We start from the raw sequence: 27,849 nt of genomic DNA, 5'->3' as shown, positions 1-27,849 counted from the left end.
ATCAAAAACAGCTGGTGTTGTGGACACGCATCCACGGTCCCACAACATGGACACAATTTATCCCATGAAATCTGTAAATGAAACAAGACAAAGCTCTCAATATCTTTTATAATAAATTCTTTCAGCAGGTAGAGCTGAATCCTGAAGCAAGCTTTCAAACAACAGCCAGCCAAGCATCAGGCTCTCGCAGAAGCAGGCTAGGCTTGAGTTTACCAGTTGGCAAAGGATAACCCCCTGGGAGAAATGGGGTCTTATAAGTGGTACATACGTATGTTTAGAACAAGAGGTAATGACTGCAAGTTGCACTAGAGGAGGGTCGGGTTGGATGTTAGGAATGATTCCTTCTCCTAAAGAGCGGTCGGGCGCTGCTGCCCAGGGAGTGGTGGGGTCATCATCCCTGGAAGAATTCAAGAACCATGGAGATGTGGCACTGAAGGATGTGGTCAGTGGGCATGGTGGGATGGGCTGAGGTTGGGCTTGGTGATCTGAGAGGTGTTTTCCAACCTGGATGATTCTATGTAGCCAGCTCCTTTGGAGGCATCAGCGAAGGAAGAACCACAACACTGCCCCTAAGCACAAAGGCACTGAGTACAATGCTCTGCTGGTACTCAAAGCCAGGAGGACACAGGAGGAGGCAGCTCTCATTGCATGGTATCAGATGCTAAAATCTCTGCACCTTCAGCAATATAATACATCTGCTTCAGTTGCTTTTGAGACCAAAGGCAATGGTTATGTTAACAGCAGGTGAAAAACTTCAAATCATATCAGCCACGGTTCCAAGGTGAAATTCACTGCTGATTGCTGCTGACTTTTTCGTGGCTTTCAATTCTATCCTCCAGTAGTGCTGTCTGAGGAGAGATTATACAATTTTACAGTTGCTTTACCTCTAAATACAACTTCTGGAAGAAAAGAGTGGGGGAGTAACTTGGCCATTCATCCCAAAGGGACACTAAACCCAGCTCTGGTGCACACAAATGCAATACCCATAAAACCAGCATGTTGTGGAGCCTCCTTAACCAAACACAAAAACACCCATTAAGGGTCCATGGGGGTTCATTCTGACCGGTGCGAAAAGTCCTGAGGAGAGGTCAGGGCTCGCTACCGTGCAGGCTCTGTTTGCACAGGACCCCAGGGGCACGGGGCCACGCAGCGACCTGCAGCAGCTCCAGGAGCAGACAAGTCTGCAGGAAGAGCACTGCAGAGATGGCTGCACAGGGAGGGGACTGATCAGTCCCCAGAGGGCAGAGCTGTTTGGGGCCACCTACACAGCCCAGGGCCACCAGCGACCCATGCAACCTTGCTGCTCCTCTCAGCAAGAGACCAGCCCCACCAAACCACAAAGGGCTGCAATAACGTCCCTGCAGAAACCAGTGCTGCAAGCACGTGGAGCTCTGACCACCTCCTTTCTTTCAGCGCCTCCAGTATCCCAGGAGTTGTCTGTGTCCAGTTTTACTGAACCGCTCTCATTGTCTGTGAGCTCCTAAAAGTGAAACGTGTCCACGAAATGCTGCATCGCATCTTCACTGCCTGCAGCATCCCCTCCTGCCTTACAGACATGCCCGCTGGAACAGACAGCCCTTTGTTCCTGCACCAGCAGAGCCCGTAACCTATCCTAACCCAAAGGGAGACATTTCTTTGGTGTATGGTGTAAATTGAACTCAAGTACCAGAGAAGCAGTAAGGAATTCCTGCGTGTTCTTCTGCAACCCCCAGCCACAACAACTCCTGTATAGGTGATATATAAGATTTCGTAGAATAGGAAACATTAGAAATCTAGGAGAAGTCAGTAACATCTTAACTAGCAAATTAAACTCATACCATACTCAGCGCAGAGGTGATCTTGCTAAAATCCCTTATTGTTGCTCCAAAAAGCACTCCCTGAAGGAGACAGGCTGAAAGGCTTCAAACCCAGCACTAACTCCTCTGAGGTTTGCTGGAGATGAATGGCATGAAATGAAACCGGAGCACATCCTTATGGGACACACCAGAAGGCAGAGCCTGCAGAGCGGCCCCAAAAGCACCTGAGCTGCTCAGGTGTTTGAAAAGTAAATAAAGCAATCACTTGCCTTCCAGCTGGCAGCAGCTTCTCCTACCTACAAACAAGAGAACCCATCAACCACCATCTCAGAAGCACACTCTAGCTGGAGAAGCCTTGCATAACAAGGAAAGTGATGGGATTGCCCTTAGTCATACTGCTGGGCTTATAGAAGCAATAAAACAACAGAAAGCAAATCTCCCACATGCAAGAAGCTGCAGGACCGTGGTTGTTAATTACAGCTGCCCTTTGCATGTCCTGAGGTGATCAGGATCAGTCCCACGGCTGCAGCAGAGCAGCTAAGGGAGGCACTGAGCTGTTGGTCCTTCTGGTGGGAAGGATAGAAACTGCAGGCAGACATACAGAGGAATCCTCATGGTTGAACATTTTGCAGAAATTAAATGCTTTAATGTAAAAAGAAAATAATAATTGCTTTGTGACGGCTTATTTCCAGTTTCACAAAAGAGTCCTTGCTGATGACAAATTCACAGACCACAGTAAAATGCACTGACTTAACGAAGTGCAGGATTTCCCCTGAAACACGTGCAGGGAAATGAGGGGTTCAGCACTTCCCCCAGCCGCAGCAAGCTGGTTTCCAGCAAAGCCACTGCCTGGCACTGAGGGCAGGGGGAGCGAGCACCTGGCGGCAGAGCAGAGTGTAGGCTGCCTGCCTTTGCAGGGCTGCTCCAGTGCTGATACTTCCATAGCATCTCCTGTGCCACCCCAACAGCCCCTGCAGGACCTCCCCGAGCAGCCCCGGCGCTGGGACCAGAACTGCTGGAAGAAGGTTTCCCCAACAGCAGCATCCAAACCAGGGTCAGCACATGCAGCCAACGGTGCAGGAATTCACAGGGGCACCCATCCATCAACTTTAATCTCAGCGAGTTACAAAGGAGAGCTGCTCTCCCTTTAATAAAACCAAAGTTTAATTAGCAAAGTCAGGTTTGACCGGCTTTGAGAAAACTCCCCTTTGATAACTACACGCTACATTATCCTTTCACTCCCTTTGGCAGAGAAATGAGGTTACTGCAGTTTGCTTTGGCTCCCGCTCTCTCCTGTCAATCCCCTGTGCACTCAGATAGTTCAGGCTCTATGTCCAATAGGAGGAGAGGCTGCGATGCGTCCCCCAGCTGTGTACCAACAGAAGCAGTGAGCGGGGTGAAGGAGCAGGGCTGAGCCAGCACCCCATGGGCACAGCCCTCAGGATGTGGCCGTGCATCTCATGGGGCTCTGCCTGTGTTTGCTGGAAATATTCTTTACGGTGATTTGCACCAGCTTGATATGTAGCAGCAATACAAAAAACACAATTATTATGATAGCTATAATAATTAATGAGGGACATAAGTCAAGAAACATTTCCAGCCTGTTCTTGCTTACGTTTGGCTCCCATGCCTGTGCTGGTGCTCCCAGTCCTTTGGCTCAGAGCAGAGCAGAGCAGAGCAGGGTTACAAAGTATCCGCCAGATTTGATATTGAAAGGCTGCTAAAATCCCAATTAACTCTTTGAATTAAAATATTTCGCTTATTTGCCTGGAGGCCAAGGGTAACACATTCAAACAGATTTCCATTGCGGGCTGCTCACAAACCGTTAATTGCAACCCTTGCCTCCAGGACTCACCCACGGTAACTCAGTTCCCTCAGTGCGTGGGCCACCCCCTGCGTCGGATTCTATTTCTCCTCCTCAGATGGATGACAGGAAATCCTCTCAAACAAGACGAAGGCTGTTGCAAGGCCCTTGGGCTACCAACAAACAGACATCTTCGCGGAGAGTGCTACCATTGGACTAGCGGGGAGAGCAGCCAACCTGCATTTGGTAGCTCAGCACACGCTCTTTGAGAGCGTTATTTGCAGAAGGGGATTTGCTGAGCTCCAGCAGTTGCTTCTCCAAGGGAACGGGTGGCACTCCTTCCCCCAGCACTGAGTGTGGGGAGCGGTGAGCTTCTGTTACCTCAAATGGATCCAGCACGGCAGTTCGAAATTCAATATTGTCTCAGCCTAATTGGACGGGATCCAGCTCGATTCTGTCAAACGCCGTGATTAATGCCAGAGCAATAAAAGCCCTCTTAGCCATTGAGACGTTCGGGCTGAAAGGGAAGAGGAAGAATACGATCCTTGGAAAATATAGATAAGTCAGTTCATGAATACGTAGGAGATAAACGCCGTTCTTCATACAAACATTTCCACAATGCCTGCAGGAGCAACTACTATCTGTGCCTTACCAAAGGAACTGCTTAAGAGGTAGAAGCTTTTGCTGAGCACCTGGTGCAGACTGCTCACACTGCAGCATGAGGAGACAGCACTGCTATGAACGAGTTTTATTTCTTCGCCTCGAGTCGTAGTGATCCCAGCTGAACACTGCAGGGCTCAGCCCAAAGCCCACAGAGCAGAGGGATTGGGGCGGCACTGCAATGGGAGCAGTGGAATTTCATGGCTTCAACCAAATTAAAGGAGAGGAACGGTGGTTCCATTTGGTTTTAAACCAGTGGGGAAAAGATCAATACTGCTTTTCTCCGTATTCTATTACAGAATTTGCTATTATTGCCCAGAGAGGTGGCGGTGCCCCATCCCTGCACACACCCACAGTCAGGCTGGATGGGGCTCTGAGCACTGATGGAGCTGTGGGTGTCTCTGCTCAGTGCACAGAGTGGGACCAGACGGCCTTTAGAGGTCCCTTCCAACTCAAACCATTCTATGCTTCTGTGATTATTTTGTCGCAGCACAAACGCACAGTAGAAAAGAGGATGGGACCACTCTACATGTAAAAGAAAAGGGCAGCGACTTGAAATGCTTGAAAACATTGATCTTGTCATGACGTTAATAGAATGAGACACAAAGCAGTGTTTTCAGTGATCTGATGCGCTTTTAGGGTTGAAAGAGCTAATTCACATTGAGTTACCCTCCCAGCTTTTATGTGTAATACATACCAAAAAGATAAGCAAATTATATTGCATTATATGTAATTACAGAAGCTCCTAATTACACGTCACAGTTCTAGGCAGCCCAGCACATGCCGTGCTCTCCAGAATGGCAGTTCCTGAAGCGAACAGTAAATCAGCTTTTGCTTGCCACTGACTTGAAACTTTAACCTATAAATTAAATTAATAAGAGACAAAGGCTTCTTTTGTGCGTTTGCAAGCCTGTAGGATTTTACAAATAATAGGACTGGAAAGTGATTTATACTCCAAGATTAAAGGTCAGTTTGGCACACACGACTCGGGAGCAGAACACCGCGCATCGCTGTGAACTCGTCTGTGCTTTCTGCAGCCACGTGGGATTGCTGGGAGCAACGTGAGAGCTGCAAGCAGGAAGAAATGCAGAGGGCAATTGGGTGGGGGTCTGCCAGCTCTGCAGTACGGAGGGAATCGGGCACTCAGCCCCCTGCATTGCTGACGTTACCCGCGGGCTGCAGTTCCACACAAATTCAATGGGGAAAGATGGAGAACACAGAGCATAAGATGAAAACAGCATCCATTCAAAGCAAATAGAAGATATGCAAATAGTTCAAGCCATTCTTTTTGCTGGTATAAGTCTGATTTGTGACGTTCTGTCACCAGCTGCTCTTGTTCCTGGCCCAGTTGTTTCTGTGGAAATAAGACTTCAAGTGGAATTTAAAACTTTTGATGCATGCAATAATTAATACAGTATTAACCTGAGAACTAGAAGAGTTTCTTACAATTATTCTCACAAGAAAATAGTAGTAAGAGGCCAAAGGCAGGAAAAGGACCACCACTGGGAACACAGCTTCTTTGGCAGAACTTCTGTGCCCGGTATTTTGTAGGACACAAACTCCGTACTTCACTTAATACCTTAGGAGAGATTTCCTAGAATCATAGAATAGCCTGGGTTGAAAAGGACCACAATGACCATTGAGTTTCAATCCCCTGCTATGTGCAGGACCGCCAACCACCAGCCCAGGCTGCCCAGAGCCACATTCAGCCTGGCCTTGAATGCCTCCAGGGATGGGGCATCCACAGCCTCCTTGGGCAACCTGTTCAGTGCGTCACCACCCTCTGAGTGAAAAACTCCCTCATTCCTAAATCAACATAACACATCCAATGGTCACAGAAAGAGATTAAACCATACCGTGTGCTCATAATCCCACATAAACACAATCTGACCTCCAAAGAAGAAAGCGCCAGTTCATAAACAAACGTCCTGTTTGTTTAAACTCTATCTGCAATCAAAAGCATGGACTTATTTTGCTTTCCCTGGCAGACAGATGGCAGCGATGTGGGCTGTTTTTTCAGACAATTTAGTTGCACGTTGGAGCACTGCACACATCATTTTGTAGTTGATATGTGAAAAAGCACATGTTCAAATCTTTGGTTTCACTTGGACTTCTGGCCCTTACAAAGTGAACATCACAAAAAGAAAAGAGTTCTGAATTTTGGCTGACACCAACAGTTTGCACCACCCCGGGGGTCTCGGCAGTAGGACAACCAGAGTGGTGGTTGGCCCCATCTGAACGCGGGAAGGTGGGGATGGATGTGAAACACAACTCCTGTGCAGGAAATGAGGATACATAACATGTCGTGTCTGCACGTGCCACAGAGGATAGCAAAAAATCAAAATGATTATTGCCATCGCTTTCACCTATTTGAGGATGTGGAGGTCGGGACACGTGTGCTGAGCAGTTCCATGTTGACATCGGGGCTGGCACTGTTTGGAAGAGGCCAGTGAAGTAATCCTCATCCATAAAGCAAAAGAGAAAAGGCACACTGCTGGGAAAGGCTGGAAAGCTCCCAAACCGTCTCCTGTCTTGTTCCTGCCTTCCAGGTAGCACTGAAATTTGTCATCTTTCTTCTCTTTGCAGATCTCTTAAAACACGCCATTAACTCACTGATAAATCCACAGTGTAAGTAATTATCTGAGCGCTCTCTCTGTTACCTGAAGAGCTGATAAACCTCGTGGGCCCCAAACACTGCATGAGCAGCAACCTGCCCTGGGAGGCAGCAGGAAGCAGTGGGCTCCAGCACTGCCTGGGGGAGAAGTTGGCAATGGGATGGATGCTACGCATGGGGAGATCTGGTCAGGTGTGTGCAAAGGCCTTTATGGATTCATCTGATCAGGATGGAGAAAGACCAAACAGGTGGAGAGGGGAAGGAAGAAAGGAAAAGAAAAAGAAAAGAGAGAAGGCAAATGATGAGGGTCCTGGGTGGTCTGTAAATGAGATTGAAACAGTGGGAATGCGTAATGAAGAGATGAAACCCAATAGTTGTACAGGAAGCTTTCACCAGGCTTAAAACAAATCCTTAAGAAAAACAGAAAAGAATCCAGGAAGAGGAATTGTATTACTGCTGAAAACAGTATTGGCATATCCCCAATGCATTCACAGTGTGTGACTGACAGCTCCGCACCAGTCCTGGAGGGCAGGGGGTGATGTCTTCCTATGACTCAAAACCCTCCAACGGCTCCCAACAGAAAGGCCCAGGGGGCATTTCCACCAAGCTTTCACTCCTTTCTCCAATTCTGCTTTAATGCTGCTGGAAATCGGCTGAAAGCTGTGGCAGCAGTGGGTGACCGCAGTGATGGGTGCCACTGCCCTGCTTCGCTCACACCAAACCAAAAACCCCAGAAGCTGCTCACTTCACCTTTGGTTGTTTTAGTGCAGTTACTGTTGGTGAAGAAACATGCACAGAAAAAATAACGTTTTCAAACTGCACTGAAAGGATAAGGAAAATGTGCCGTGCTGCCTTTAAGTAGCGGGGCTCTGCTTGGGGTCACTGCTGCATGCTCAGTCCAGCCTTAACATTCCTGCCATTAGAATCACAGAACAGTTGAAGTTGGAAAGGACTTCTAAAGGCCGTCTGGTCCCACTCCCTGCACTGAGCAGGGACACCCACAGCTCCATCAGTGCTCAGAGCCCCATCCAGCCTGACTGTGGGTGTGTGCAGGGATGGGGCACCGCCACCTCTCTGGGCACCCTGTGCCATTCCTCTCCATCCTTAGCAACTTTCTCCTTAACATCCAGTCTAAATCTCCTCTCTTTCAGTTTGAAACCATTTCCCCTTGTCCTATTAGATTCCTCTCAAAGCTCCTCTGAACGCTTCTCTCTCAGCACCTGCTTACGTCCCACTTTCATCAGCACTGTGTGGTTTCCTGAGCGCAGGCTGAGAGCACAGGGCTGCAGCTCTGCCTTTTGTTTCGACAGCTCACTGAGCAGACACTCATCTGCAACTCTCCTAAACTCACTGTGGGGATCCTGGTCCCAATGGAGGGAAGAGCTGAGCTGACGCTGGCTTTCATGAGGTTGAGAATCCACTCATTGTTCGTCTTTCATGTTGGCTGCTGGGGATAACACAAGGCAGAGTGCTGGTGTGGTGCTCTAGAAGGCACTCCAGGCCTGGAATCAAGCACAGCTCGCAGGTTTCCCCTACCAGAAGGGACAGCGCTTTTGTTCTGCGTTAACTCCCACGCCGTTAATTACGTTGGTTCTTCTGCAGCATCCTCAGACTGCAGTAGACCCGTACGCCTTTTCACTTTTCAAAATACAACACAACTAGGAATACGTGTCGCTATTTATCAATATGTCCTCTCAATTTGCAGCTCTGCGAGGAAGGCTTCACTTCTGTAAGCTCACCACTGCTTTGCAGTATCCCCGAGCTCTGCTGCCCTTCCAGAAGCGATCATCTGCAGCACAGCCCAGAGCCCGTGCTGAAGCTGGGTGCCCTCCCAAAGAGCTCAGCTCTACCTTGCAGCCCCTGCACCTCCCACAAGCAACCCTGAGCAGTGCAAAGCAAGCAAAACCCATCCTCCCCAGTGCTTCCACCCCGATGTCTGCCCCAATGTTCCACCCTAAAAGCCGTTGATCCCTCTCTTTTTAAGCAACCACGATGTTTAACTGCTATCAGAACAACAGAGCTCAGCCCAAAGTCAGGGAGAACAAACATTTCCAGCAAACTACATTCAAACATGGCTTACAGAGAGAGCACCTGGGATTCATCTGAAAACCTGTCTCAGATAGAGACCTTCCCACAGAGCCTGATACGAAATCCAGATACACTGTAATAAGCTTTTGATGTCGTGTTGACATTCATCTGCCAATACTATTGCTTCATGCACTTACCTTATGATGGATCTTGTTACTTAATTGATCGCAGGCAAGGTCAAGAATTAGCCCTTCTTCCACTGACATCATGCAAATCACCAAAACCCAGAAGAAAGCACCTAATCCTCAGCTTCAGACCCACGCTAAGTGGCCCTTCAATACGTGTGAAGAGGCACAACTGGTTTTTCAATTATGCCTCAGAAAAGGTCATTTTTCAAAACTTATGACCAAATGGAACAAAAAAAGAAAAACCAAGCAGCACAGAAGTGTGCTTTTCCTTCTGGTATCGGCTGCCTCAGCTCAGAGAACAGTTTGTTTTTGCAACTGGAGACGAACACAACCTGCACTGCAATCCGCCCCAGGCAGAGCCTCGTATCCCTCTCTCTGCTGAAGACTCAACAGTGGCTTTGGCTTCTACAGGACAACAGCTTTCTCTCCTTATTTCACAGAAACCCATCTGCTGAAGCACAGGTTTTACCATTTCAAGCAATGATGGGCTGTGTGCAGCCCCAGAACCCATGGCACACCCACCGGCTCCACTCCAGCCCTCCCCTTGAGAACCCTCCATGTTTGGGCCAATTCTGCAGTAGCCTCACCTGATAACACATTTTCTGCAAGAAGGTCCATTTTAGATGAGAAAAAGATGAAAACAAACAAAAAAAGCACTAAAACTTCTGGGTGGGGTGCACAGGCTGAGGGCCGGTGTGGAAAAGCAGCGCCCACGCAGCGGTGCAGAGCTGCCTGGCAGCACACTGTGTGTGTCACTGCTTTACTGCCAGCACCGAGGATTTCATGAGGCAAAATTCTCATTACTGAAAGATGGAGAAATCACAACTGGCAGCAGAGAGGTCAGGCAGAGCCCATACTGCTCAGCTCCAGCCTCCAATGCACACACAGCCAGGATCCCCCACCTGCATTTGCACCAGTGTTGGACGCAGAGATAACTCCTGTTTACACCTCACACCCTCGTGTTGCCTTCTGCTTTAAAACCCAGTCACATATAATCACTAAACATCCCGAGCTGGAAGGAACCCATAAGGATCACTGAGTCCAACTCCTGTCCAAATAGTTGCACCTATTTTGTTCCATGTCACTGCAGCTGATAGCCTGGGCTATTCTGATTATAGATCCATTTTATTTCAAGTTGGTAATTTGACAGTAAATTTCAGTTCAAAGCACATATTCACAAATCCAAACCAAAACTGATTTCAAAAACACTTTGTATTCTTAAGGCACAGAGCATACAGCATACAGAGAGCAAAGAAATCAGGAGGTGGTTAAATAGCTGCTCCAGCCTCCTTGCTTCTCACCCTTATCAGCACAGCTATCAGTCAGCAGCCCTGTAATTAGGCACAAAAGACACTGTGCTCCAGAGAGCTTCTCTAGGAACTGCTGGGAGCTGCAGCCCTGACTGACAGCCTCCATTTAAGAAAAACAGTTCCAGAATAATTAGCAATAATTTGTACAAATCAGAAGAAGTGACCTTTGTGTGCGCAGCGTCTCACACAAAGAACAGAGCTGTACTGCAGCAGCACTGACTGTCAGGAGAACCGAAGTGCACCTTTGGCTGGGATTGAGAAGCTCAGCACAGTCCTTGGGAGGGTTCTGCACGGGGGTACCCTGAGCACCCCAAGAGTGGGAAGGAAATCCTGGATCTCACTCCCAGTGCAGGCAAAGCCCTTCCTGATTTAGGGGTGTTTTACTTATTTTATTCTTTATCCGTCTGTCTCACCTTGAGGACCCTTCCAACCCATACCATCCTACGATCTCTGTCGCAGTGGAAGGTCTGCTTGCTGGCATGATGCTGGGAAACTCTTTGATGAAAGGTCTTCCCTTCAAAACTCCACTTAAAACAAATTCTTTGCATTAAAAGAAATAAAATACAAGTTGCTCCAGCTGGGCACAGAGAGGTTCCCTGCCCGGTGTGTACCAGGGCTGGCACCTGCTCAGCACAAGTGACCCTGGGACACATGTAAGCACCCCATGGGGTGATGGCACAGAGCAGAAAGGAGGAGGTGATGAAGGCGGCCGCCCAGCGGGGCTCCCTGCTCCCCGTGCAGCTGCTCTGGCAGCTGTTCTCACCAGTTGGTGGCTGGGTTTTATGAGATATCTGTCTGTAATTAAAAAGCAACAACACTTTGGCAGCCACCATAAAACGCATGGCAGGTCGCATCCCGCAGCATGTAGTTCCATGCTGGGTACGGGGAGATGCGATGGATGCAACTCATATAGGACTTCACCATTTCTAAAGCCCAAAGATTTTCTCCTTAGCCACTCTGCCAAGACCACCTCCAGCATCCCAAACCACGGCTCCATTTGGTTGCAAGTCAGAAACACTCATCTCCTGCCTTTGCCACTCAAACCTCCCTGTGCCAAGACATGTGGCTGCAAGGTGCTCAGTGCTGCGAGCGTGTTGGGGAGCTGCAGGTCTGGGAGGAGGTTCTAAATGCAAGGCCTGCACTGAGGGTTTTCTCCATTTGGAGCGTGTTAAGGCACTGTGCTCGTGCCAGGAAGGCAGCACATTCAGAATGAGGGCAGGGAGGGCCAGAGACAGCGTGATGGGGAGGGAGGGATGAGAAGCTCTGAGAGCAGGTCAGTGCTCCCCTTCCTGGTGCCTACCCATGCTGGAAGCTGCTCCAGCCCATGACCAGGCAATACTCCGCAAGCTGCAAAATCACCTGCAGCAGCCCAAAGCCTCCTGTAGCTGCAGGCTGCTGCTGGGCTCCTTGCTGAGGCCTCCTCTGCGGTGGGATCTGTGCCCTGTGCTTCTATGGAAGCAGAAATTGAGCTGCATTCTGCTAACCGCTGCACATGCATTTGTAAACCACTGTGTACGTAGCAGAGAAACGCTTAATGACGACAAACAGACCTACAATCCAGAGGCAGCTTCCCTCTACGTTAACAGCAGCGTGAGCAGGTCCCACTGTGCAAAAGCCTCCTGCAACCAAGACTTCTTATAGGATAAACAGCCCTCTAACCACAGCCAGCAGTGGAACAGCTGCAAAGCCAAGGAATGAGAAATAGAACCCAATGGATGTCAGAGCCCAGTACCCCCCAGCACCCCCGAGCCTTGCACACGTCTGCAGGTAGCAAGGCAGCACCACCTGAATTTCTCTCCATCAGTGTCTGTCTCCATGCTGCAGCACACAGACTCCTCAGGGACCCACGGGGTGTTGCACTGGTAGGATATTTTCCTATGCAAACCATGCGTTCTGCCATTTCCCTCTCCAAACTCCACAGCGTCACAGACCGTAAGCCCTCAACACAGAGAGGCTTCAGTTGGGGAACAGATCCCCATAAAGGTTTGGATTAAGGCCCCCACACATCAGAAAGGAAAAAGGGAGGAAAATTACGCTCCGTTTAATTACCCAAGCCGTAACAACTTTTTACTATTTCACACACGGCTCCTGACACAAGTGGAAATATTATTTTCCACAAGCACGGCTGCTGGTCCTACTACAAATAAATAGTGCGGGGTGCGCTCAGCATGGGGAGATGGAGGCCATGTGTTCTCATTAATTCTCTTGGCAGAGGAGCACATGTAGGTTTTGGACTGCAATTCCGGGCTGGAACACGAGAGCTGGGGTGGCCAACATACATCACAGCAGACTCCTTTTGGCCCAGCTCCACTACGGGCTGGTCCAGTACCCGGTTTTATCATCCTAATGACGAGCAGATTTCCAGCTGCCTCCTCCTCTTGCAGAGCTATCTTCACAGCCTCACCCTCTACTTTCTCCCATTGACTGGTTGGATGTGGGGGACCCGCACTGTAACACATCCCTGCGAACAGCTTTCTCCCTGCCGCATATCCACCCTTGTCCTTCTCACCAGGATTCACGTGGCTGCACTTAGGGAGATGGGTGAAGGTCAGGCTATTGCAAGCCACAGCTACGGGGAAACTCTACCAGGACCAGGGACAGATTATGTGGACTTCTGAGGACCTCAACGAGCCCCAAATTACTGGGACTTCCTCCTCCACCTCACACCGAGCCCAGGGTCCCCAAAGCATTTCCACCTTGCACTGTGAGAACAGGGCATGCAGAGGACTCAGCTCAACAGGTGAATCACAGCACCGTCCCTGTGAGCACTGGTAGAAGAACGCTGGCCTCTTTCAATTTCCCTTTATTACGGCTTCTTTGGTGTGGATTAAAATAATTGATAATGAGATCTGCACCCTGCCCCTGTCCGCAATTACTTCAGTGGGGATCCTGCCTTATGGGTAGGATGGGAATGGTCTTCATTAGACTTCTGGGTTACAGAGCTGATTATGGTTTTCATTTGAAGTCTTGGAGATTACGCTGGTTAGCTGCTGCAGGATGGGGTACTTAATGGTACCTGGTAAAATTATAGAATTTTTCTTGTTTTGGAAAGAGGAATCCTGATCCTATAACAGGATTGGTAACTCGGTCCCCAGCACTCACATGCAATTCTTATCACACAACTGTAGGAAGGGAGATGCTGTACAAGCATCCCCACAGCTGCTGCTCAGTGCCTCTCCTGCAAAAAGCCATCCATAGGCAACACCTCAGAACATGTTCTGCAGGTCAGGGAAGTCAGGATCCATCAGGTTTAATTGGAAAGGGAAAATGGTTTCCAGACGTGACGATGGTCCACTGAGGACATCACCCCAAAGGTCCATCCCTGGGGACAAACACAGCACAGAACCCACACCAGAGATCAGGGCTGATCACTGCAGCTCTGTGCACACAGGTGTAGAACACTCTCTGCTCCTCATATGGGCACAGATCTCCAGCACTGTGACTCAGTGGCTCCAACGCTCACCTGCAGAAGGCACTGTCACTCACAGTACTGCTTATTTCATAGGGAGCCAGGACTTCCTCAAGAGAGCGTCCCCATACACAGCAATTTCTTACCTTTTTATCTCTGTTTATGCAAAATGCAAAAATGCAAAACTATAGGTAAAAGCAGAGAGGAAGCTGAGGTCCCTCTCCCTAAAATCAAACAACAGAGCCAGAATACAAACCGCAGTTTATAATCAGAACGTAACGCAATCACTGGAACAGATGTCAGAAAGATAAAGCTGCATAATTCAGAATTGCCAACGATCAGTGCTCAGCATCTTGGATAGCACTGAGATGCTCTATTTCTGTCTGCATATGTCTGAGTTTTGGAATAAAGTAAGATGTTGGCAGAAAGCACACAGCACAACGCTATGGGAAAGTCCTTTCTGTTCCTCCCTTTCCCTGCTTTTACAAAGGGAGTTCTCTGTGCAGTTCACATTTACCCCTGAGAGTCCATGGCAGTGGGGGAGGACAGAAATCGCTCTCTGAAGATTGTGGTTGGGAAAAGCAGCATCACTGAGCTGGCACATGGATGCCGACAGCATGGCTATAGGCTGAAGGCAACAGTAAAGGAAGACCAACATGGAGAACTGCCTGGTAGCAGTGAAAAAGCTACAGAAATATCCACCAAAGCAAAGCAAGCAAGAAAAAACAGTTTTAAAGTGCAGACTGCTCACCTCATAGTGATAATTCATGCAAGTTAAGTCTCTCCAGCAGTGATCCCCTCGAATTTTAATCAACCCCTGTAAAAACACACACACAAAAAAGAACAGCATTAGGAATATTTTATTTGATCTTGCATGCCAAATTATTATCTCTAGATATCCAGTGGGAAGTGTAGGGTTGGAACAGGCATTGCCCTGGAAATTCATGGCGTATCTGTACCCAGAGCCCAGATGTTGTTCCTCAGAGGACAACACGGGAGAGGGCTCTGAGCAAATGCTCTTTTTGCTGCCACTTCCCCTGTGATGGTACCTGCACAGCACGAGGGCCGCTCAGTGCACCCTTTGCTGGGGAAATGGAAAGCTTTCATTTCCAAACTCACCCTGAGGAGCGGACCCTGCAAAGCAGGAGGTACTCAGGACCTCACTGATGGATGACAACAGGGCTGGGCAGTGGGGCTGGAGGAGCACCCTGGGAGCCGGCCTCAGCCCTGAGAGCACATGGCAGAGCGAGGAGCCCGCTCCAAACTGTCAGCCACCTCCAGCCACTTGCCAGCTCTGGTGTGAAGCCTTTAGGATAGGGAAGAATTGTGGCCAGGAAAGGTCTGAGAACTGGGCTCTGGCACTGCTCTGAAACAGAGTGAAAAGTCACCTGCAAACCTATATATGGCTGCTTTTGTGACTTTAAAATCCAGACCCAATTCTCTCCCTCCTTAAAGCACCCCTACAGGAGAGGGGATGCTGGCAGAGGACCACGCAGCTTCAGCAGCCACCGGAGCCCTGAGCTGGATGCAGAGATGCAATCAAAGTAATTAGAGAAACAAAAGAGGAGAAGGGGAAGGAAGCTGACAGATCTAAACACAGATGAATGCGCTAATGACAGGTCTGCTCTACCTCGGGTTAGAGGTTGGCAGTGAAATTAGCAGGTAGCAGAGGCTGCACGCACTGATATTTCAAGGCAACAAGAGGGTGACATTTCCAAACCAGTGGGTCCATTCCAGGGCTGGCAGCAATATTGGGATTAAATTTCTTTGCCTCGGTGATGAGGACTAAAAAGGAATCAGTCGGCCACGGCAGGAAGGACACCTGGGCAGGGATGAGCAGGAAGCCCTGCAATCAGCCCATGCCAGCCCCAAGCTATGCGGGCTTTGATGTACAGCTAAAGGTCTCTGATTAGGATCGCAATATCCCAAATTGAGGAAAGCTTCGCTAGTCAAAAAGCTGAACCAGCCCTCTATCATCTGCACACAATCAGGGGCTATTTGCCTACCTCTGACATTGCCCCTAATTGTAACGTTCCTGCCTTCCGTAGCAGAAAAATCTGCGGAGTTTCTGCAAGGCCCCAATGTTACCTTTGTTCCTTTTCCTTTTTTGCTCCTTTTCCTTTTTTGCTCCTTTTCCTGACAGCCCAGAGGAGGAGGTCACAGTGCTGCAGTACGCCCTGGCTGAGCAGATTCATCTAAATTCCATAAAACTCTTCTCTTGCAGCACTGAGCAGTTTAGCAGAGTTCAATAAAATCCCCAAGTTCAGGGAGCTGAAGACCCCCAACAACTGCCCCGAACCCTTCAGTAAGTATCCACAAATACACCCAAATCCTCAAATGAGACACTGAGAAATCTTCCTTAGCTTCTGTAGGCTCTGCCATGAGCAGTTCACTTTATGTTTTGCATTCTGTCCCAGACACGTGCCATCAGATGAGTTGCACCTCAGGCTTAACCCAGCGCTGACTTTCTGAACCAAACAAGATGCACAGGAATAGCTACAAGATTATTGGACACAAACTAACAGGAAATCTGCACCTCTCCTGGCCTGAGCCTCACAGCAGATGATGCTTCGACGCGTGTCTCTGTGAATGAGGTGACCCCACTGCTTTCAGCAGGGCTACTCACAGCCTGACATTGTATCTGGTGCTCAGATTGAGCAGATTTTGCCCATCTGCTGCTGCACTATATATATATATTTTTTTTTCCATTTTCCCTCCCTTTCCAAAAATGAAATATATTTTCATGTTAATGTTAACTGCAAAGGACAGTAAACAAATACCATTACACTCTTGCAAAAATCATGGACTCCGGCAACTTCTATCCTGTCATTTTTAACCAGGAATGGGCCTGGGGAACCCAGCAGATGCCTCAGCGACAGGCAGCACACCTCATGGAGCAGGACGACAGCCCCAAGGCCAACTGCATACAGGGCAGCCCTGCAAGACCCAGAAAATGTAAGGTAGATAGCACCATCCCTGCGAGCCCTCACAACAGGGAGGGGGTGGGGTCACCATCTCTGGAGGTGTTTGAGAGCCGTGGAGATGTGGCACTGAGAGCCATGGCTGATGGGCACGGTGAGATGGGTTGGACTTACTGCAGAAGTCTCTTCCAACCTTAAAGACTCTGTGAGTCTATGAAACCATCAGTGACAAGAAAAACACCTCCTGAGAGGTAACTATTGCTGATGCTACAGAGCAAAGCAATGTGTTTGCAACCAGAGAAAAGGAGCAGAGGATGTAACAATGAGTGATACAGCAACGGGACAGCCCCTCCAGCACCACCGCCAAAAAGCCAAGCGGAGCCGGTCCAAAAGGCACAGCTGAAAGCATGGTAAGTCATACCAGAGGGGAGCTGCAGAATGGGAGAGCGGGCTGGGGGCTGCCCTGGTACCAAGGGCTGCTTTTCCCCTCGTTCCTGCTCCAGGGCAGGACAGGCTCCTGGCAGCAGCAGCTGCTCCAGCCCCCCCGACGGGCTGTGCTCACTCAGCCCCTGGGATTGTTTCTAGAGTTACAGGATGCAGTGATAGCATCGGGCAGGATGCACCGCAGCCGACAGCGCTGTCAGGGCAGAAAGGACGCAAAGAAAGGCTCCGTGCAGGGACTAAAGGACAGCTATCTCAGTGACCTTCCCCCTGCCTTGTATGAGCTCTTACCACGCTCTGTTATTCTGCTGAGATAATTAAAGCAAGGATACAATAGAAAAGTGCTGTAATAAAACTCAAAACCTCTCCTGCAATGAGTCACGAAGGGAATTAATCACGTTTTGTTTACTACAAAGCTATCAAACAGGAAAATCACTTCAAGCTCTTACTATCAAACTGCTTTCAGCACAGAACGCTCCCGCTTCCATCATTATGGGGCACTTCAGGTCCCTCTCACACCGCTGCTGTTCCCAGATCCCACTCTGGGTTCTCCAGTGGCTGAAGGAACCCGGAGCACTGAACAGAGTGCATCACTAGGCATGGATGCCCGAGCTCAGACATCCCCCACCTGATGCTCAGCTGGAAACCAGAGGTTCATGCCCTGCCCTAATGATGTGGCTCCTGCTGATGCTTGTTGACAGTTGTTCACGTTCTGCTGAAGATACAAACAGTCTAAGAAATGCCACCTTGCATCCCTGTAAACAACCCGAGGTTCAGCCTCACATCACACAGAGATGGGATGCGTGCAGAAACGCCGCACAGCCCGAGACCTCACTGCAGGGCAGGTGCAGTGATGGGAAATAAAGGAAATGGGTCCTTGGAAATAGAAAACATAATGGAGTCTGTCTTCTAATTTAAATACCAACAAAGCAGGTAGATGAAATCACACAGAAGCTGGTGAGCGGGTGCACTGGGTGAAGGGAAGCTCACGTTCTGCATCCACTGCGCTGGAGAGGATGCTGGCACTGACAGCACTTCAGTCTATGGGGCAGACAGAGCACAGACACCAAAAGGACCTCAGGATGGAACCATCCATTGGCTACAGCCTCTTTCAAAACACACCAAGAGCTCAAACTAATTCCTTCCATGCAAAAGTAAGTGGCCCTGAGGCATGCAGGCAGCACAGAGCCATTGCACACCCATCAGCCCACAAAGCTGCTGCGCCTGCCTGGGTCCTGCAAACACCGGGGCACAGCAAGCAGTGGGGACTGCACACAGCCCAACAGCACAACCACTGCCAACACACCGGTAACTGCTTCGGCCTCAGACAGCAGCACCCAGAGAAGCATCAGGAGAAAATTGAAGTAAGGGGATGCATGCAGTCCCTGCGAGCTCAGGCAGTGGAGGAGGAGGGAGAAGGAGATGGGGATCCTCAGATGTGCCGGCATCTCCCAGTCGCTGGATTGCTTTCAGCCTGCTAACAATTTTCCCAACCCATTCTCAAGGTTTCTCTGCATATGAACCGGCCTAAACTCCACAGCTGCAGCAGATTACGCTGCCATAACACAGATCAAAGCATGGGGAAAAAGCCCTGTCCCTTGCTCACAGACAGGCAGGGGCTCACGCATCTCTGATGTACCTGAACTGACCTGTGTTAGGGCAGGGACCAGCAGGAAAAGGAGCCTGAAGGCATGGGACAGCATCAGGGTGGATCAGCACTGGGAGAGCCCCGTACCATTTGGACCCAGGCTGAAAGCATCACACATGGAGCATCTGGGGCAGAAACTAAGCCGAGTTTGGGATCCCTTTGCAGACCCCACCCGTCCAGCTGCCCCTTGTAAGCAAAATAAGAGGAAAAAGGGAAGTGGCCCTTCCTCAGCTCAGTGCAGCCCAAAGCACTCAGTTTTTAAGCCTGTGACTGAGATTGAGCCCTACGGATCAGTCAGATTTGGGTGCGAGCTGAGTTAGGAGCAAGCCCCGTGTCTCAGTGCATTAAGGCCATGTTGGAGGCAATGCCTGTGACAAAGACCAGGACTTTAACAAAAGGCATCTTCGGCACTTTGGGGCCATTTTTTGAAAACAGGATCTGTCCAACAGCCTCAAAGTACAAGAAAGGTTATTTAGACAGCTCAGTAGCCTCAAACCCTTCTTGGCTGTATCTATCCCGTTAACCTAAGAACAATCTCAAATCTCGTTTTTTTGTTTGTTTTTCTTTAAAATAATAAAGAAGAAAAACTCTTCTGGCATACCAGCTCCACCAAAGCCAAACTCAGCATCATGTCCCCTTCCATCCTTTAATTTTCCCCCATGGTGTTCCAGCATCCCCAGGCTCTTTTTGATACAGCACAAGCATCGACCCATTAGCTCTGCACTAATTACTTATGGCTGGAGCTTCCATGCTCACAGGCTGGCACTAAGCAGAGTATTTCCTAGCACAGCCTCCATTAACCCCTGACAAGCCAGCTCTGTGCACAGGCAGGTCCCTGGCTCCCTCTTCCAGCTGCTGGGGGATCAGAAGCAACAGGAGCCCATAGGCACAGTGCTGACAACACAGATCAGAGAGACCCTGTGGGTACTTCATACTGGCCAGGAAAACCTCATAATAGCATAGAGAAGGCTGGGTAAGTCATTGTTCTCATTTGTACATATTTTTAAATTATTCCAGCTTGGCAGGATATAAGGAATGCTCCCACTACTATCAAGTGGCAGTGCAAGTGTTTGGAAAATATGTGGTATAGTGCTATAGGAAGCTCAGGACACTGCTTTGTTTCTTGTTTTCTAAATTCTGCAATAAATACAGAACATTTTCCTTTCAAGCTGACACACTTACAAGTTCCCACATTTTGCTAGCAGAGCTTTATCTAAAAACTTGAATTTCTGCACCTATCTTGACATGGAATGGGAGCCTACTGGGGAAGAAGGAATGATTTCCAAAACATTTTCGAGTTTTCCCATCAGACCAAATAAAAAGGGGTACGTTGTGCTGGGAGGGCAGGGACACGGGGTTCAAAGTCAACTTGCTTTCCCTGGTGCTGGAGGTGAATGCACACTCACAAACAGCCCCAGCCCAGGAGGACACCCACAGAAGCACTGCTCTGTTTGCACACTGGGGGTGGGTGCAGGCACTTTCAAAGCCCTCTGTATCAGAAGAGAAAGGTATTCAGCGATACAAATTAAATAGAAGCCAAAGGGAAGGAAACAGGTGGTGAACTGAACCAGCAATTGCCCTTTTGGCCCTGTGGCCTTGCTTTGAATCCAGCTCTAACCAGAATTATTAAATTCATACCAACAGGACGGGGCTGCACAGCCCCCCTGAGCAGCAGCAAGGCCCAAGAAAGGGGGAGCTGAGATCCCACTGCTGATTTACTGCACGGCCGCAGCACCTGCCCCTACCATAGCCCTGGGTGTGCAATTCAGGTGCATCGCATCCACTACCATTCTTCATCTTGAAGGAAAACGACACTTAAGACTTTTTATTATTACTAATTTTAATAGTATCAAATGATACTATTAAATACAAATCAAATGATTATCGCTGTGGGTGTCCCTGCTCAGTGCAGGGGGTGGGACCAGATGGCCTTTAGAGGTCCCTTCCAATTCAAACCACTCTATGATTCTATAATAATTAAAAGAAAAAAATCTTGCCCAACAAATTCTTAGCAGAACCCATGTTGAATAAATCCATGGTCATGCCTGCCTGCAGTAGAACGTGTACCAGCCAGCACAGCACCTACCTGGTCCAGTCCATGAACGTCAGTAAGCCTTCTGTAAACTGCAACCTCATTATTTATGACCAATACTCTCTACTTCAGACCCAATACATTCTATAGACCCCATCTGTGTGGATGGTTGAACACATTTCCTAAGTTTGCCAATTGGCAGCCAGGGCACTTTGGGGGTGGAAATCCAAATCAGCCCTTTGCTCCCAAAGCATCAATTCGAGTCTCACTTGATTGAACAACTTCACACACCTCTTCTTGTTCCCCATCACTGGCAGAATACCCAACAAAAGGGATTTCTGGTGAAATTAAGCCATAGAGAGGACGTTTACCAACTGCTTTCACACCCATTGCAAGCAAGGCTGCTGCCCACCTCGCTGGTCAAATTGCACAGCTTTCAGAAGGAGCAGAACACCGCATAGATAGAGGAGCAATCCCTTCTGCCCTTCACTTCCCCCACTTGCAGGCACAATCAACACAAACTCCACAATACCACCAACATGGGATGTGCACACAACCGTGCAGCGCATATCTCAGCAGCATGCGGCTCCCTGTTCCCTCCTGCATTCACTCTTACAATCCTCCTCCTAACGAGCTGATCCTCTCCTAATTAAACGCACCAGGCAATGGGTGCTTTGCACAGCTCCGTGCTGCACGGCTGGCTTTGAGCACTGGGCTCTCCGGCAGTGCCAGGTCAGATCCCAGCAACAACAGGCAGCCCCTTCCATCCCATAACCCACCCCACAGACAGCTCTGCCCCGCTGTACCCCTCTCCGGCTGCTGCACTTTGGTGATTCAAAATGAAAAAAAAAAAAGCCAAAATAATTAAAATGTCATTCAAGCACTAAGCCGATATGAGTCACTGTTACAAAAAATATCTTCAAAATTCTTTCAGGAGTGGGGGATAATTATATTCCTCCCTATCTATTGATTTTTCTCTACAATGCAGATGTCAGATTTTCCACGGTTTTTTTCCTTTTTTTCCCCCCCTTTTTCCCTGGAGTGAGTGTCAGCGAGGAACAAAGCACTCTTTGAGACTTTTTCAGCCCAAAATTAATTCTGGGGGAAAAAAAAATGGTACAGACAGACCAATAGCACGGCAAGAATGAAAGAGCCTGGTGACTGCAGCTATGTCTGCAACCCCTGCATTGATGCAGCAGGGAATGGGGTACCAAAGTTATAAATTTAGAGTCCAGCCAAAGACCTCCATCCTGTGACTTCACGATTCAAACAACGGCTGAAAAAGGGAAAAGTCTCAGAGGATAACCCTCACTTTGGGGATTTAGGTTTTTCTGGTCATATTGAGTGCTCCCAGAGGAAATCCAGAAGAGCACCTCACACTTTGCACACAACTGCCCACCAACCCATGCTCCATCCACTTCCTTGAAATCTAAATCTGTACAAACCCATTTTGAAGACAAGCCAGATGTAATTTAGACCCCAAACTCACGGAAGAAGAAGAGACATTCTAAAGCCAATGCCTCAAAGCAACTCCGCTCCATGGCAGACAGCTCTCCAACCTGGGATCCGACACAAGGCAGTCACAGAGCACTGCACGTCTGCTGAGATGTTGCACTGCACACAGAGCCTCTTCTTTGCCACACAGTGAGGATGTGACACAGGTATGAGGCTTTTGGGAAACCCCCTCCTATAACTCTGACAGCAGCAAGCTAAAGGCTCTGAAAACAGCTGGTAGCTGGTGCTCCTACCAACTTCTCCTTAAATTAGCAGCTGGTCATTCAAATCCCCCATTTCTTCCATGCAAAGAGAGAAAATAACGGGCTGCAACAGCACTTCCTTAGCCAGAGCATGACAAGCACATGCTCCTCAGGTGGCACTGCTGTTCATAGCTTTGCTCTGTCAGCACCACTGAGGTTTGAGGTGATGGGCTTCCCAGCATCAGCATGCTAAAGGACAGGGCTCCACACTTAGAATCACAGAACCATTCAGGTTGGAAAAGCTCTCTCAGATCACCAAGCCCAACCCCAACCCATCCCACCATGCCCACCAACCGTGTCCGAGTGCCACATCTCCATGGAGAGCAACCCCATCACCTCCCTGGGCCGCCCGTTCCAATGCCCTGCAGCCAATTGTACAGCCCACCTGTGGGTGAGCGCAGGGCTACCGTCATGCAGAGGGGGAGATACAGGGCCGGTCCCAGGTGTGGGGCAGCTCCATGCAGACTGGGAGATCCGAGAGCACAACAGCGCTGAGTGGGAACTCAATTCCTGCACAAAGTGAGCAGAGTGCACGTGAGCAAATGGACAGTGCAACAAGAGAAATGGATGATGCAACAAGATGAGGATGCAACAAGACAAATGGACGATGCTCTCTGCCTGCAGAGGTTTGGATGCACTGCGAGCCTGCCGGAGCTCAACTGGAGTCACTGCGAAGGCACAGCACAGCATCCCAATGTACTGGTGCGTTTCTGGAAGAGAAGTCACCCGCGTGGGCTCCTGCTCTATTTGCTGTTGCTTTTTCCCCTCTGCTATCAGAAAGACCCTTTGAGAAAGCAGCACGGCTGCAGCAGCGTTTGATTGACTTTGAAGACGAGCTGTAAGCAGTGGGTGAAAGGGGTTCTGAAAAGTCCTTGGCATTAACGGCTCCATGCCTTTTAGAGGCACTGAAGGAACAACACGTCTTCCTGCCAAGGGCTATTACTAGACAAATGGAGAGAGATCAGAGGCACAAAGGAGGTTGCTAAGGAGTCAAGTGTGGGATCCCTGCAGAGAGGAGGAGGCTGCAGCTGGGACGGCAAAGGTCAGAACATTGCAGACATCATTTTCCAAAAATTCCCATGAAGCCCCAGCGCCCGAGTCAGGAGTCTGGCCCTTCCTCTGAATAATGAGAAAGCCATAAAAGAAAGCTCCCTTTCTTCCCTCCTACCCACGCTAATGTAATAAAACAAATTAGAATAATTATTCTCAATTTCAGAGCCATAATGCCCAGGATCAGGGCACGCTTGTCACTGAGATGACAACTACATCCGTTTGATTCTTCTTTTTTTTTTCCCCCGTATTTACAAAGATCTCCCAAATTCCAGCTTTTATTTCATTACATCTAATGCAATTTTACCACAGGCATCCAGATTCTGTTTTCTTCAAAGTCTTCATTACTTCTGCCAGAAAGTTCATCTCCCTTATTAGCTAATCACATCCCCACCCTTTCCAGTAACCTTCAAAATGCCACCCACGTTATGACACTTCTCGAGGAATCCAGGCGAAAACAAGAGAAATGCAAAGAGATCAACACAAACCTCTCGGTTTCTGCAATAAGCTGCCGCAGTGGGTTAAAAAACACTCGGTCTAACAGTGAAAAATGAAATGGAAAAGATGCGATAGCGAACGGTGTGCTCATCATCTGGAGATAACGGAGCCCTTTCCTCTGCAAGCACATCTCAGTGTGCAGGACGGGCAACGCTCAGCAGGAAACAGATGAGAATTCAGGGGAAGAATTTATTGCTAATTATTATAAACCTTTTGGCACCATTTCTTCCCCAAGACTCCCTGCCTTAAACGATCTTTCTCCCTTCTTCTCTACATGTCACAGGGAAAATACCTTTTGTGTGCACTTGAAACACCGAGGGATTTACCTTACTTTGTGCCAGGAAATCCTCAGGATGGCTCTGCTCTGCAGCCCGGGGAGACACTGCTCTGATGAGCAGAAAGCAACACTGGGCCTTCACGGTCGTTTCAGTGCAGGCTGATGGCACCATGGCTCTGGGGAAGGATGTGCATCAGTCCAGTGGGCAGCAGCAAGAAGGGACAGGAATCCCCCAAATGACAGATTTCTGCCTGTGCTCACACATCTGTAATGGGGCATGGTGGCAACAGCTCCCTGTGGAGGGCTCTCAAATACAAGGTGAGGGAAGAAAAGAAACCCTTCCCTGTGTCACCCCATCCCCGGGCACCTGGGATGCTCCTGGAGATGGTGAAGCGCGGTGCTTTTGGCCAGGAGCATTCCCAGAATGGTGCAAGGGATCCTGAGGAGGGCATCAAGGACATGGGACACAGCAGCTTCAGTGACAAAGGGATGGGGCTTTGCTGGGTTGTGCACTTACCATACATTCAAGTCCTGGGGCAAAGCTGAGACTTCTCCTCAAACTGCCCCAAAGGTTCTGCCCCACTCTGGGGGGCTGAGCCTGCATGGCCCCGACCCATCTGCACACAGACCCCAGCTCCAACACCTGTGTGCACCAGTGATGGATTGGCAGCTTTAAATCTGAATTTCCTTGCTTTGGGCACTTTTAAATTAAAGTGGTAATGTGCTTTAAATCCTGTTTCCCTGCTTTTCCACTACACTCTTCAATCCCTTCCTCCAGAAACTAATCAAGATGTCTCAGACTCACTTATGCTCTGCTCCAGCCACCTTCCCCGGTAACTTATTCCATATGTCTGTGATCCTTTGCAAGATGCAGCTCTACCTTAATTCCCCATTTACTCCCAGTTTCCCAACATGCTGTTACACCTCACCACATTTCCAGTGCTGATAATCATTTGCACAGAATATCACCAAGTTCTGCAAACAGCACCCAATTAGTCCTAACGTGAGCATCTCGGCAGCGCTGCGTGCTCTCTGACATCAGCACTGCAGGCTGGTGCTCATGGAAAATAAAATGCATATTAGAAAGCCCTGTGAAAGGGCCATTAGCAGTGCAACGAGGCTGCTGCTTGTGCATGGGCTCACCTTGCTTTGTGCCTATGAAGGGTCACCGCTCGTGGAGTGCCCGCTTCTCCTGACTGCAGCAATGGGAAAACAGCCCTAAGATTGCACCAGCTCTGATCCGCAGCTGCCCAAGGACTGGGATCTGGCAGCAGACCCAAGCCCAGTGCAATCTGTCGGGGCTGAGGTTGCCAAGCAAGAGCAGGAAGATGCAGTGAGGACCTTGGAGCATTGGGCACTGTTCTGCCATATCCACACTAATGCTTGCTCAGAGCACACATGTGGATGGGATCAGGGCTAACAGCACAGCAGTCACAAGCTTGGCTGTACGTAACACAGGGGACTGCACACTCCACACTGGTGTCCCACAAAGAAAACACCTGGGAGGAAAGAGGCACAAGAGTCACTTTAGTTGGAGACAATGAAAATCCACCTAAATTCGGGCACACTGCCTCTGACAGCAGCAAACCTCTGCTGTGAGGCTTGAGGTAACAAGCAGAGACAACTCTTGGGAATAACCAGGGTGGACATCACTGAAGCCACACCTGCACTGAAGGCATCAGCCTCCACTACAGATCTGTATGGCCCACAGTCCATCACCTCCATCCCTGCACACGTGCTTCTGCAGTTACCAGCATGTATCAGTGTCACTATAGCTACACACACAGGTGCTGCCGAAAATCAAGTTCTCACATTTCCAAGCAAGCGTGCACACATGCAGCCTTTCCCTGACACTCTGACTAATGAAGAAACAATTTTACAGCTTACAGATTAAATGCCTGACAGATTCCCTGGCCGAAGGAGCCACGTGATATCCTGGCAGCATTTGGGCATGCATCCACTCAGGGCTGTGCAGGTCCCTATCTCCCCTGGTGCAGTTCTTGCTGCACAGTGTGCTAAAACCAGACACTATCACCTGCTGTCAGACCTTTTGCAAAACAAGAATGAGAGAAGCATGGATGAATGCAGCATTAGCTACAAGTTACGCTTTTGAGTAAGAGGACAGCTCATGAGCAATTCTGCTGCCTGCAAGAGAGAAAAACAAAAACAAATGAAGCTTGCTCATCATAAAGCCCACAGCCTCACAGTGCCTTGGCCTTGAAATGCTGGAAGGTGAGGACAGGAGCGACGCTGCCCTGTTCTGCTTGCCTTGAGCCATCAGAGCACAGCCACACCAAGATGAGGATCTCGAGTCACACAGCACTTCTGAGACAAATCAGCAGCATGAATCTGTTTGCACCACTTATTTCCTACCACGCTGCTCGCTTGCACAAAAGGACTGCTATTCTTTTGCCTCTGCACGTTCAGAAGCATCCGTCTTTACATCCTGCACTAATGGATTATTAGGAAAAATCAAACATATAGATTGAATCACATAATTATGCCTTTTAAAAAGCCAGCAATATTTGAGATCAGCCCAGCGCCTGCTGCCAATCAAACTCCAGCAGCAGAGCCTGAACCCGCTCTTTGCCTTGCACAGGAAGGCAGAAGGGATGATTTTACCTCTCACATGCAGCTTCTCTCTTAATGAAGCCCAGCTGGAACTCAGACACGGTGCAGCAAGACCTGTCCCAAAGGCTTTTCCAGACAACTCAGGGCTGCTCTCACCCTCGGTTGCTTTAAGGCAACAGAACAGCTCCATGAGGCTCCCACCAGCTCTGTGGGTTTCTGTGGTCAGAAGTATAAATGCAGATTTCTGTTGCAGTGGTTCTCAATCAGCAGATTGTAAACAAGGGTGCAGGGTGGTAGGATATGGGAAGGTTTCAAGGGGATGATGGATGTTCCCTGCGGGCAATGATGACAATAGTCATGTCAGTTTGGGTTGGGTGAAAGTCTTTCAGATCCAGCCTGTGTCCTTACAGTCAGATTTTGCATCCAGCAGCTGTTGGGCTTGGTCTGTTCCCTTGCATGGGCTGAAACAAGCGTAGGCACATTGGCATTTATTCTGGTAAAAATCCCAAGTGTTTTAATGCTCTGGTTGCTAGAATTCTGAATGGAAAGAGTTCCTACTTGTGATGCACTGAATGGGGGAAAAAAAAAAAAAAAAAAAAAGAAAGGGGGTGGGAGGAGGCTGAAATGTGCAATCCATACTCCTCTCCTGTTCCTGATACAGAGCTGACTTAAGAAAAAAAAAGGAGAGTGACGGGATGGGAAACTGAAGTCCTTTACTGGGATCCATCACACTGCCAAAGCCAGACAGGCCAGCACATTTCAGATGAGCTTCAGAACCGTACACGACATTGCTCGCCACCCACCAGCACAGGGCAGGAGGAACAAAGCCAGCCCAAGGGAGGGCT

The 27,849-nt window shown here is 49.1% G+C and overlaps 1 protein-coding gene across 6 annotated transcripts in view; it reads right to left on the bottom strand.

The window, feature by feature from the left end:
- LMF1 (lipase maturation factor 1) overlaps positions 1-27,849 on the bottom strand; it is a 163,240-nt gene that overhangs the window by 85,211 nt on the left and 50,180 nt on the right. For 5 of the 6 annotated variants that reach the window (XM_015294430.4, XM_015294431.4, XM_046900817.1 and 2 more), the window contains one exon: positions 14,561-14,626. The exons of the other annotated variant lie outside the window; for it this stretch is intronic. In XM_015294430.4, coding sequence (XP_015149916.4) covers positions 14,561-14,626 — 66 coding nt within the window. The remainder of the gene's footprint in view (positions 1-14,560; positions 14,627-27,849) is intronic. 6 annotated transcript variants of the gene reach the window in all.

Source organism: Gallus gallus, chromosome 14 (genome assembly GCF_016699485.2).
Source record: "Gallus gallus isolate bGalGal1 chromosome 14, bGalGal1.mat.broiler.GRCg7b, whole genome shotgun sequence".
NCBI classification, from domain to species: domain Eukaryota; kingdom Metazoa; phylum Chordata; class Aves; order Galliformes; family Phasianidae; genus Gallus; species Gallus gallus.
The sequence above is the reverse complement of the archived record's forward strand: the minus strand, read 5'-3'. Positions and strand labels throughout refer to the sequence as shown.